Raw genomic sequence first — 13,543 nt, 5'->3', positions numbered from 1 at the left:
GAGCAGAATACAACATTATTTTTATCTTTTTATTTCACCTCTCCACTGAGGAAATATTAGCAAGGCAAGTATTTGCCACAAAACAAGTTTATTTATTTATTTTTTTAAATCCAATTGGGTGTTATCAGACTGTTTTCTCTGGGGGCGTGTAGTTATTCTCCCTGTATGAGGCTGATCAATCATAAGCAGGCAGCAACACAGCAGGAAAAAAAAGCCCCCACTATAGCTTAGGTTTCTCAGTGTGCAAGATGTAATGACACAGCTCTGATCTGCTGGTCTAACCTCCTGCATGATTACAAAGTGCATCTGAGTTTAGCTTTGTCACATTACAAAACCTTATATAAGCTCTCCTTCTCTACTAGCACACTCAGCTTTGCTGTACTGCCCCTTCTCAAACACTGCCCACTTTTGTCTGTTGTACTCCAAGCATCTTGTTGTTACTCTGTAGTGAGAGCAGGACTGGGTGTCATTACATTTCTCACAGGAGTAGCTTGTTGTATTCTCATTGAAGAGTGATTACGAGTTAGAACGGTTTTTAATGTGACACAGCCAAACTCTTCTGTACTTCGCTTGCCCCCCCCCACTGAAACCTTATCTGAATTGTGTGAGTCATCTGTGCTTTATTCTCCCAGCACCTCCTAATCATTCAGGAGGTTAGACCAGGAGATCAAAGCTATCCTTAAATATTACACAGTGAGAAACCTACAGTAAGCTATAGTGGGGGCTTTTTTTTTCTTCTGTGTTGCTGCCTGCTTCTGATTGGCCAGTGTCATACAGGGAGAAGAAGTACACGTCCCCAGTGAAAACTGTCTCATAACACCCTCTTGGTCTTTTTTAACTCATTAGTTTCATTAGGTGCCAGATACCTTGATTGTTAATATCTCCACAACTGAGAGTCAAAATAAAAAAAACAACTCCACGCTTTATTCCACTCTGCAACCACTATTACATTCTGTGTCCAGTTCAAAATAAAATATTGGGTTTTTGTTTTGGGGGAAGGGGATTTTTTTGTACATAGCATCTGTATTAAAATTAAAAAAAAATAGGGATTTTGCAATTTTCACTCTGGGGCTTATTTTAAACTCTAACCTCCTTTTATTTTGGGAAATAACAAATGTACATTAGGCACAATGGTCAGATCCCGACCCTATCTTTTTGCTTTGAAGCGTCTAATGAGCGTGAGAAAAGGTCATTGCGAAAAGAGTGAGAACAGGAATATAACCTATTGTAATTGATGAATCCTTTGTTACCAGCTGTGTATAGAGGTGTTACCTATGATTATAATCCTGTTTCTGATAAGGAGCCTGCTGAAAAGTTTTCCTGAAAGTAGGAGTCTAAAAAAAAAAAACACCGATGGCCAGCGTGAAAATAATTTTATGTAATAAAGATTAAAAAAAAGATTATCGTACATAAAGAAAATACATGTAGCACAAAAAAAGCTTAAACAATAGGTTATTTTCTGATAACATCCCTTTAAATAGAAGCTGAACTGCAGTTACCGAGAATGGCTTGCAGCGTATGGAGCCGTGGTTTTCTGGCTTTGTACACTATTTACTGTTAGGCGTCGGATTTCTGCGTTTACACTGCAGGGATCCAGATCAGATTCTGCACTCTCCTCCTATTTATCCACTGCAGAGGAGATTGCCTTGCAGCATATCTCTCCTGAGGCTAAGTCCTTCTGTCCTCCTACTGAGCATGTTCATGGGACGATCTCCCGTTGGAGATCGGGAGTCATGTGCTCAGGTCCTGCTCCAGATCTCATTGGTCCATCTCAGAGATCTGGAAGCTTGCGGAAGGTCCCGGCTGCTATAAAAGGCGCGCATGGCTGTTCCGCCATGCGCTAGTATAGACTTGCTGCTGTGTGTATGAGGACGGATGTATGATTCTGGTGAATGACTCATTATGAAACCCCTTCCCTCTGATATTACGTATGTGGTCAGGGACTGAGTTTAGAATCAGCGCCAGCGCTCCTCTGCTGCAACATCCACAGCTGCTAGCGTCCGACATTGCGCTTGCGCCTTAGCCTTGTCGTTTAGCGGCAGTGTCCACGCCGCGCTGCAGTAGCAGCTCTCCTTAGCGTCCACAGCTGCGCCGCCGCACACACGGTAGGTCTAGACGGATGTAGTGCCGCCGTCTAGAGCTACTCCTGTGACCTGATACCGTGTGTGTATTTATACTGAGTTCTGTGATCTCAACAGGCTCAGTCTGTGTATTTGTATTTATTTGGCATTCCTGCGACTTAACTGAGAGTGCTCTGCGCACCTGGGTGACGTTTAACCCTGTGTGCATTACCGCCATATTGCTCCTGCCACCACTTGTCAGCGGTTATACAACCTACTGCACGGTGGACCCCGAGCAGCGAACGCACTTTATTATTATTTATATTTAGTGCGTTCCGCCATTCCTAACAGTTTACACGCGATCATTACTGGAGCTGCAAATAGCTAATCAGTGGGGGTGACGACTGTAACACCTCCTTGCCTTAAGAGAGGGTTTCCCTTTTAAAGGTGACTTATCCACAGTCCTAAAGTGTCCACTTTTTGCTTTTATTTTATTCCTGCTGCTCTCCTAAGTTTTGTTTTTGAAAATCTGACATATTGGTCTTTAGCTCACAGGTTAATTATTTATGCAGAGCACTCTAAATTCACACCCCTGAGGATCCTGTGAGCCACACCCCCTTAGCAAACACCATAAAAATTATAACTAAGCAAAAAGGCATTATTTCTGGAACCGTATGATTTAAAAAAAACAAAACAAGAAATTACTGTACATGAATATTCAGAGGAGCAGATGGAATAAAATAAGAGTAAACCCTGGCCACTTTTGTCTTGGTGACTGGTCCTCTATAAGGCGTCCTTCCCATAAGATAGCTTACACTAGGACCGGGGAGACATTGCAGACTCTGTCGTTCCAGGTTATATGAGGGATGGTGAGGATTGGGCTCATCCATCATTAATTGTTCCTCTCCTTTATAAAAAATGCAAAACTCTTAAGAAAATGTTCTGTATAGGAGAAAATACTTGCAGATTTAATAGGAGGAAAAAAAAAAGCAGATTTATTTTCTTCAGGAGGCAAAAACATTGTTCTGCTTTTAACTAAGATGTAAAATGGTTATTGATTTTGCGTTTCGCCATAATTGTCATTTTTACAACCTCAATTACACTTGATTTCACCTGGGACCAGAGGAGAAACTTTACAGCTTTACTAAGCAAACTTGTTTTTTTTGTTGTTTTTTTAAAGGGTTATTCTAGGGCTTTTATATAGTGCTGTCCTATCCTTAGGATAAGCCATCAATATTTTATTAGCAGCAATCTTATCCTAACAGCCCTGACAATCTACTAAATAGAGAGCACTAAGGCTCCTTTAAAGGGGATGTCCAAGAATAAGATATATTGACGACCAATCAGTAAGAAAGATCAAACATATCAGATCAATGGGGGTTTGACGGTACTGATCAGCTTTTTACAGCTTCAGATATACATACGGTAATATAAAGAGTCAGAATAGCTCCATACGCTGTCTAGTGGTCATTATTGGTACTGCAGCTGAGATCACATTCACTTCAGTAACAGCTGAGCTGCATTACTCGTGAACGGCCACTACACAATGTACGGAGCTGCATTATTCTCACTCTATATACTTTATACATTCAATCAGTACTGCAAACAGCTAATGGGAGGGGAGCAGGTGTCGGACTGCTACCGATTCCATACTGATGCAAAGCGCTGACTGCAAGCATGGGTAGAGGATGACACTTATAGAATTCATGGCATGTGTGCGTGTCTGTTGTGGAAGATCTGCCCACTTAGCTGCTCCCCGAGGCAGACACAGGAACACGTTTGGTTAAATTCTCTTGGTGGTTTATTGCGTCATAAACCAAAAAGCCCAGACTGTAATAGAAAACAGCCTTTCTGGCTCAAATGAAAGTAAAAGTTCATATAACGTCCTTCCCAGTGCGGCTTCTGCCTTCTGGGACAACACATATGGCACCTCTCGCAGGAGCTTCAGTCTGGAGACTTCCTTCGTCCACACAACACAGATGGGGGGAAAAAACTGGCTGCACATTTATCTCTCTCCCGCCACACCCTCAGAGGGGGAGATATGGAGATATGGTGGGTAGGTGTCCTGCCAATCTCTGACCTACCCATCATGAAAGCCAGACCCATAGAGCGACTGGATTGCTCTCGGCACATATCATACAGGAGGAAAAACTTATGGCTTTCACATCACGCAGGAAAGCAACCTCTGTGATGCATATCTCCCCTCACGTACGGCACCAGTGACCCTGTCACATATTCCCCTCCTCTGCCCAAAGCCGGGGGCTTTGGCACCTTCAGACACCAAACAGGGAATTCTGGTGAGGGCATCTGCTTTCCGTGTAACTTCCCGGGCCTGTGTTCTACATGGAACCTGAAATCCTGGAAGCCTAAAAACCACCTAGCCACCCGGGCATTCTTATCCTTTTTCTCCCTTAACCATCTCAGAGGGACACAAGTTTGAATCTCCGGCCTAGTAGATAATACCTCATTGTATCCACAGCCCAATTTATGGCTAGACACTCCTTCTCAACGATGGTGTAGTTCTTCTCACATGATAAAAGCTTCCAGCTCAAATTCAGGATAGTATGTTCTTCTCCATTTATTTCTTGAGACAGCACGGCTCCCAAGCCAACTTCTGATGCATCTGTCTGAACCACAAACTCTTTGCTGAAATCTGGTGCAACCACAACCGGATGTTTACACAGAGCACACTTGAGCTCCTGGAGCGCCATCTCTGTGTCATCAGTTCATTTAACTATTGTCGAGTTGGTGCCTTTTAATAAGATCTGTCGAAATCTGGAATTAATCGTCGATAATATCCCACAATTCCCTGAAACACCCGCACTTACTTCTTGGAAAGCGGTTGCGGCCAGTCTTGAATCAGCTCGACCTTGTTTATTTGTGGCTTAATTTGGCCCCCCCTGACGACATAGCCTAGGTACTTGGCCTCTTCCTTCCCTATGGCACACTTTTATGGATTTATGGTGAACCCCGCATTTCTTAAAGCATCCAGAATCGCCTGTACCTTTGGCAGGTGACTTGCAAATTCAAGGCTAAAGATCCAAATGTCATAGAATCATAGAATCGTAGAGTTGGAAGGGACCTCCTGGGCCATCTGGTCCAACCCCCTGCTCAAAGCAGGATTCACTAAATCATCCCAGACAGATGTCTGTCCAGCCTCTGTTTGAAGACTTCTTTTGAAGGAGAACTCGCCACCTCTCGTGGCAGCCTGTTCCACTCATTGATCACTCTGTCAAAAAGTTTTTTCTAATATCTAATCTGTGGCTCCTCCCATTCAGTTTCATCCCATTGCTTCTAGTCTTTCCTTGTGCAAATGAGAATAAAGATGATCCTTCCACAATGTGACAGCCCTTGAGATATTTGTAGACAGCTATTAAGTCTCCTCTCAGTCTTCTCTTTTGCAAGCTAAACATTCCAAAATCCTGCAACCTTTCCTCATAAGACAGGGTTTGCAGACCGGTCACCATTCTGGTCGCTCTTTTCTGAACTTGCTCCAGTTTGTTGATGTGTTTTTTTTTAAATGTGGCGCCCAAAACTGGACACAGTATTCCAGATGAGGTCTGACCAAAGAGGAGTAGAGGGCAATAATGACTTCACGTGATCTAGACTGTATGCTTCTGTTAATACATCCTAGAATTGCATTTGCCTTTTTTGCTGCTGCATCACACTGTTGACTCATATTCAGTCTGTGATCTATTAGTATACCCAAGTCTTTTTCATATGTGATGTTGCTTAGCCCTATTCATCCCATTCTGTATATGCTTTTTTCATTTTTATTGCCCAGATGTAGTACTTTGCATTTTTCCCTGTTAAAAACCATTCTGTTAGTTGCTGCCCACTGCTCCAGTTTATTTATATCTTTTTGAATCCTCTGTCTCTCTTCTCTAGTATTAGCTATCCCTCCTAGCTTTGTGTCATCAGTAAGTTTAATCAGTTTACCCGCAATACCTTCATCTAAATCGTTGACTAAGATGTTGAACAATACAGGGCCCAGGACAGAGCCCTGTGGTACCCCACTTGAGACATTCTTCCAACTGGACGTGCAGCCATTTACGACCACTCTTTGGGTCCGATCACTAAGCCAGTTATAAATCCACCTAACAGTAGCCTTGTTCATTCCATACTGAGTCATTTTTTCAATAAGGATTGTGGGAGATACTTTGTCAAATGCTTTGCTGAAGTCAAGATATACTATATCTACAGCATTTCCCTGATCCACTCAATCAGTGATTAAGTTAGTCTGATATGACTTATTAGTTACAAACCCATGCTGACTCTGTTTAATCACTTCATTCTTATCCAGGTACTGACATACATGTTGTTTAATAATTTGTTCAAAGATCTTTCCTAGTATAGAAGTCAGACTCACTGGCCTATAGTTGCCTGGGTCCACCTTCTTCCCCTTTTTGAAGATAGGAACAACATTTGCTCTTCTCCAGTCTTCTGGGACTTCTCTTGTTCTCTAAGAATTTTCAAAGATTTTGGAGAGGGGTTCAAAAATGTCTTCTGCTATCTCCTTCAGTACTCTGGGGTGTAATTCATCTGGACCTGGAGACTTGAATTCATTTAGGTTAGCTAAGTGTTTCCTCACTAGCTTTCTGTTTATAGATATCCTGGATTCTTCTATTCCCTTAATAGGACAGTGAAGAATAGGTGATGTTACATTTCCTTTCTGAGAGAAAATAGATGCAAAATAGGAATTTAAAAGTTCGGCCTTTTCAACATCCTGTCTTACCATTTCATCATTTTCATCCTGTAAAAATCCTATAGCATCTTTGACTTTTCTTTTACTTTTGACATATCCCCAAAATCCTTTATTATTGCTTTTGACGTCTCTTGCAAGCCTCAATTCATTGTCAGCTTTAGCTAATCTGATTTGTGCCCTGCAGGTTCTGCAGACAGCATTATATTCTTCTTTAGATATTCCTCCCTCTTTCCATTTTATAAACAATTATTTCTTCCTTTTTAGTATGTGCTTAAGTTCTGTGTTCATTCATCCTGGTTTCCTTACATGCTTCCTATTCTACCCTCTTTTCAAAATTGTTAACAATTGTGCTTTGAGAATTTCATTTTTCAAGATTTCCCATCCTTCCTGTACATTTTTGTCTTTAAGGATATCCAGCCATCGGATCCCTCCAATTCTCTTTCTGAATCCCTTAAAATCTGCCTTTCTGAAATCTAACCTTGACGTCTGAGTCTTCACAGGTCTTCTTCCTCTAGTTATCCAAAATTCTAAAATAGCATGGTCGCTACCTCCTAGGGTCCCAGCCACTTTTACCTCCTCAACCATTTCCTCCCTGTTTATAAGGATTAGATCCAAGGTAGCAGTTCCCCTTTTTTTTTCTCCCCTACCTTTTGGAAGATAAAGTTGTCAGCAAGAGAGGATAAGAATTTCCTTGACCTGTTAGTTTTGCCTGAGAAAGATTCCCAACAAATGTCTGGATAGTTGAAATCTCCCATGACAACTATGTCATATTTTTTGGAGAACTGGGCCATTTGATGCATAAAGAGTTCATTCGTATCTTCAGCTTGCACAGGCGGCCTGTAGTAAATGCCTACAATGGTGTCTTTTCCATTGTTCTGTCCTTGTATTCTTACCCAAACAGTTTCCACAGAACTCCCAGTCTCTGAAGCTTCAATCTCTGTGCAGATATACGCGTTTCTAACATACAATGCGACACCTCCTCCTCGTTTATCAAGTCTGTTTCTTGCAAATAAGTTGTGTCCTTCTAGCCTTGTATTCCAATCATGTGTATTGTCCCACCAAGTTTCAGTGATTACAATGACATCATATTTCTTCTCCTGTGTTAGTAGTTCCAATTCTCCTTGTTTGTTGCCCATGCTTTGTGCATTAGTATAGAAACATTTTAGTTTGTGATTGGTTTCTCTTTCTCCAATATTTTTATTATTTAGATTTTTTTTTTTGTCTTTGTTCTTTCCTCCCACTTCTAATAGCAGAGTTCTCAATAGCATTTTTCAGGTGTATGGCTTTTTCTGGCCTTTTGCTTCCCTGTATCATCGAGATACGCTGCAACATACTTCTTTTGTGGAGCCAGGATCTCTGGAAGGTTGCCGGAGCCCCCTTCAGACTGAAGGGCATTCTGGTGTATTGAAAATACCCTTCAGGTGTTGAAAAGGTCGTCTTTTCCTTGGCACTCTGGGACATATGGATTTGCCAATAGCCAGCCCTTTGCCAGGTTGAGGGTTGTAATGTATCTCGCAGGACCAAGTCTCTCAAGGAGTTCGTCCACACGCGGCATAAGGTACGCATCAAATCTTGAGACTTCATTCAGCTTGCGGTAGTCGTTACAGAACCACCACTTACCGTCGGGCTTTCGCACGAGGACAATTGGACTCAGCCATCCACTTTTTGACTTCTCTATCACCCCGAAATCTACCATCCTCTTCACCTCTTTGAAATCACTTCCCGACTTGCTTCTGTAACTCTATAGGGCTTAAGGTTCACCCTTACGTGCGGTTCTGTCAACACATCATGCTCTACCACCTGAGTACACCCTGGCAGCTCCGAGAACAGGTTATGGTAACACTGCAACAGCTGCTGATACTGTTGCCTCTGGGCTGGAGTTAGTCTCCGCAATGGTAACATCATCCACTGTGGCTTTGGGACTGGCACGGGGTGTCCAGCGATTCACAGTCTCGCCAGGCTTTGAGCAAGTTGACATGATAGATCTGGTGCGGCTTCCTTCGCCCCGGCTGGTTTACCTTGTATTTAACTTCACCCAGTTTATCCACTACCTCACATGGACCTTGCCACTTGGCTAGGATTTTGCCCTACACCGTGGGGATAAGCACTAGCACATGGTCCCGGGCTGCAACTGCCTCAGCCTTGCTGATCGGTTATACACTCTTGCCTGTGCCTCCTATGCCAGGAGAAGGTGCTCCTTCACAATAGGCATTACTTTCACTATTCTCTCCTGCAACTGGGCAACATGCTCTATGATGCTCCTGTGTGGCATGACCTCAGCTTCCCAGGTTTCCATGGCGATGTCCAGGAGCCCTTGCGCATGTCGACCATGCAGAAGCTTGAACGGCGAGAAGCCAGTAGAGGCTTGGGGAACTTCCCTGACTGAGAAGTGCAGAAATGGAAGCAGGTAGTCCCAGTCTCGACCGTCCTTCTCAATGACCTTTTTGAGCATGGCTTTCAAAGTTTTATTGAAGCACTCTACTAAGCCGTTGGTCTGTGGATGGTACACTGAGGTTCGCAGATGGGCAATCTGGAGGACCCTACACAGTTCTTTCATTACCTTGCTCATAAAGGGGGTTCCATGGTCTGTCAAAATCTCCTTCAGCAGGCCCGTCCTTGAAAAAATATGGACATGTTCCCGGGTGATACTCTTAGCCGAAGAGTTCCTTAGGGGTACTTCTTCAGGGTACCGGGTCGTATAGTCCTTGACCACAAGGATATATTGGTGCGCTCATGCAAATTTAACTACAGGACCTACTAGGTCCATGGCAATTCACTCGAACGCGATCTCTATTACCGGTATTGGGACTAGGGGACTTTGAAAGTGAGAAGAAGGAGTGTTTATCTGGCAGGTGGGGCAGAACCTCTGAAATATTCTCTCCTGCGTTTTTTCTACCTCCAGATGTCCGCCCAAAATATGCGAATGTGCCATGTCCAAAACCCTCTGCCGGTAGGATCCTGGAATCAACAACTGCTCTACTAAGTCACTTCCCCTCAGTGTAGTCACTCGATACAACAATTTGATATTGACTGCAAAGTGTGGGTACCTGGTATCAGGCCCTGGCTCTTGAGCAACCCCACCAATCACAGACTAATTTTCAAAGGTCCCTTTTAGGGTCAGATCCCGCATTTGAGCAGTTCCAAAATTTTCCCCAGAAACCCGCAGTTAAGGAACCTCAGCATCACTAATCACCGTTTCATCCTCATCACCAGTTAGGGCACTGGGGTTCCGCATATCCATTGATGCGATGCGGTGGCCTCCGTTAAAATGGCCGCCGGGGGTGGCGCATGCTCAGATTGAGATCTCGGCAACGAGATCTCAATCTGAGCTTGTGCAGCCCCTGTTGGCCATTTTCCCGGAGGCCACCGCATCGCAGCAATGGATATGCGGGGCCTCTGGGCTTTCACAAAATGCTGGTGGAGCCCTCTCCCGCACCACAGAGCACCACCGCGGTACCTGATGCACCAGCCTGGGATGGGATTTCCCGGAGGCCACCGCATCGCAGCAATGGATATGCGGGGCCTCCGGGATTTCATAAGATGCTGGCAGAGCCCCGAGCACCACTGCCGCACCTGGCACACCAGCCTGGGATGGGATTTCCCGGAGGCTGGCGCACCAGTCTGGGAAGGGAGTCATAGCGCCAGACCACCGAACATCTCCTGTGACTCCGCTCCACCAGCGCTGCTGCGCCCTTCCCCGGGTAAACTGATTTCAGATTGTAAGATGGACCCCCATTTGACACAATTATTTTTCCCTATTTTCCTTCTGGAAATTTGGGGTGCATCTTATGGTCCGGTGCGTCTTATAGTCGGAAAAATACAGTAACTAATGTAAGAAGGCCCTGTATGCCATCTATACTCTTGTATATATGAGGGGCCTTCAGGCTACCTATATGGTCACTTTCACTTCAGTAAACTTTGTATAAATCCATAGTACAAACGAATATAAGAAACTTTTGTAATATATCTTGGCATAGAGAAATATATGCATCTTTATCCACTTATAACTCCCTTCTCCTTCCACTACCTCTCTATTCCCAGCTTTCTGAACCCATCATCCACTTTGAAAATGCATCTCAAAACAGTCTTCTCAGAGTAAAATGGATTTGCCAGCACAGTGAGGCGTCAGGTTACACCTCCTATTTTAACAAGGAACACTCATTGAAGAGTCTGCAGCTGTTTTAGTTCATGCCAAAGGAAGATTCACAGCTACACTGCTTAGTACTGTTATATAATATCCGTTGCTGGTTTCTAGTGTTTCTCGCCCCAGTGCTTGTTTCACAGCTACACTGCTCAGTACTGCTGTATAATGTCCTCCATATTGCTGTTTCCTAGTGTTTATATCACACCAGTGCTGGATTCACAGCTACAATGCTCAAAACTGCTGTATAATATTCATGTTGCTGTTTTCTAACGTTTATATTACACCAGTGCTGGATTTACTACTACACTGCTCAGTCTTGCTGTATAATGTCCCCCATGCTCCTTTTCTTTTTATTCTGTATAGACATGGGAGTAGGAATCCCTCATGTCTGTGTGTGCGTTCCATGCTGGGCTCTGTACCAGCTCTATGGTACATCGTCCATTCCTCAGGCCTTGTATTGTCCCATTTATCCCCTGTATGATGTAGAGTGAATGTCTGAAATTGATGGTATTAATCTTGAACTTTCCTTCTGTCTCTTGATTGTTTTTTTTTCTCAGAATTATCTACAAATGCTCCATGTGTGACACAGTGTTCACGATGAAACCGCTGCTCTACCGTCACTTTGATCAACATCTTGAGCACCAAAAAGTCCCCGTATTTAAGTGTCCAGACTGTTCCCTCCTCTACGCACAGAAGCAGCTGATGATGGATCACATCAAGGTATGAGAAAAAGGCCGTTAGTGTGGGAATGTACTGTAATCCCTCATGAGTGAGACAGTTCCCTTGAATGCTAGATTTCCAAAGTTGTCCATCCCCTGGTGGCAATTTTTTTATTTTGTTTATTTGCTTAAACCTATGTATTTAGAGCTAAAAAATATAAAAAATATTTTTTTAAAATTTTGTTTAATCATAAATTTGTTTTTAGACTGTCTAAATATACAACTTTGATGTGGTCCGCTGTCATAAATCAGCTGAGACGAGCTCAGAAAAGGATAAGTTCCAAACTCTCACATTGGACTGTCTGTATGCTGTCCTCATACACGCTAGCACGGTGTGTAGTGAGGCATGTAGCTAAACCCCCTGTCTTCTTTAATAAAAAGGAGGCTGTAAGTTGTAACCTTCTTTTATTGATTGCATATGGGACAGGAAAGGGTGAAACTATAAGATGCAACAACAGGAGCATTTCAGAATATATAACTGCACAGAGCATAAAATATAGATAGTCTGCAATACAAAGTAATATGATGTAATACACAGGTAACATGAGGTAATACAAACTGATTACCTACTTAGTACAGCAAACGTATTGATAAACACAGGACTGTAACACATAGATGGTGCTTACCAACTATGCTTAGAGCATGCAGAAAACGAATGGTGAGGTTTCTCCTCAGACGCATGGAGGAACAATGGCTGCTGTTTCCTTCACAGTGTCATAATAAGACCACAGTGTAACAGGAACAATCCCACAATGCCCTAGGAACTTCCCATAATAAATTGCAAATTAAACTAGAATCTATACATTAAACCGCCAGCAGATGGTGCTGTTTCCTTACAATATAAAATATAGGAAGGATTAATACACACAAAATATACAATGTCTGTAATAACGGAGGCATAAAAAATATGAGTAACCTTTCTAGACAGCAATTTTATGGCTGGATAGAACAGTCTGAATGAGTTCACTGACGGATTCACGGTTAACTCACTCTGCAGCCAGCAATTGAAAGCCAAAAATTCATGTTTCCTTTAAACTTTTTGCATCATTTGCCTGTTACTGACTGCATAGTGAGTTATTTTAAAATCAGTCGGTGATCTCGTTTTGATGGAAAGTTTCTTATTCTCTTATCTGTCTTTTTCTGAGCTCTTATGACCACAGAACACAACAAAGTTAAGCTGAACTTTGTGGTCCTAAATCAGCTGAGAGGAGCTTGGAAAAAAAAAAGATAAGACTAAGAAACCCCCTGTCAGAGCAAGCTCACTGACTAATTCTTAGTTACCGTATATACTCGTGTATAAGCCGACCCGTGTATAAACCGACCCCCTGTAATTTTGCCACAAAAAACTGGGAAAACTTATTGACTCGCGTATAGGCCTAGGGAGGAAAATGCAGCAGCTACTGGTAAACTTCAAAAATAAAATGGATACCAATAAAAGTAAAATTATTTGAGACATCAGTAGGTTAAATGTTTTTGAATATCCATATTGAGTCAGGAGCCTCATATAATGCTCCATACAGTTCATGACGGCCCCATAAGATTCTCCATACAAAATACACCCCATATAATGCTCCATAAAGGTTAATAATGGCCCCATAAGATGATCCATAGAATATGCCCCATATGCTGCTCCATAAAGGTTATGGCCCCATAAGATGCTCCATAGATTATGCCCCATATGCTGCCCCATAGATTATGCCCTCTTAAGACGCTCCATAGATTATGCCCCCATAAGAGTCTCCATAGAATATGCCCCATAAAATGCTCCATACATTATACCCCTATAAAATGCTCCATAGATTATGCCCCCATAAGATGCTCCATAGATTATGCCCCATATGCTGCTGCAAATAAAAAAAAAAAAAAAGACATACTCACCTCTCGTTGCTGGGGGCCAGGTGTCGGTGTGTTGAGC

General features: G+C 42.9%; 1 protein-coding gene across 3 annotated transcripts in view; it reads left to right on the top strand.

Annotated features, from left to right (window-relative positions):
• ZNF532 (zinc finger protein 532) overlaps positions 1-13,543 on the top strand; it is an 80,696-nt gene that overhangs the window by 35,450 nt on the left and 31,703 nt on the right. For all 3 annotated transcript variants that reach the window (XM_073584797.1, XM_073584798.1, XM_073584799.1), the window contains exon 6: positions 11,467-11,629. In XM_073584797.1, coding sequence (XP_073440898.1) covers positions 11,467-11,629 — 163 coding nt within the window. The remainder of the gene's footprint in view (positions 1-11,466; positions 11,630-13,543) is intronic.

Source organism: Dendrobates tinctorius, unplaced genomic scaffold (assembly GCF_039654945.1).
Source record: "Dendrobates tinctorius isolate UK_male_01 unplaced genomic scaffold, ASM3965494v1 ptg000085l, whole genome shotgun sequence".
Lineage (NCBI taxonomy): Eukaryota > Metazoa > Chordata > Amphibia > Anura > Dendrobatidae > Dendrobates > Dendrobates tinctorius.
This window is presented reverse-complemented; position numbering and strand designations above follow the sequence as displayed.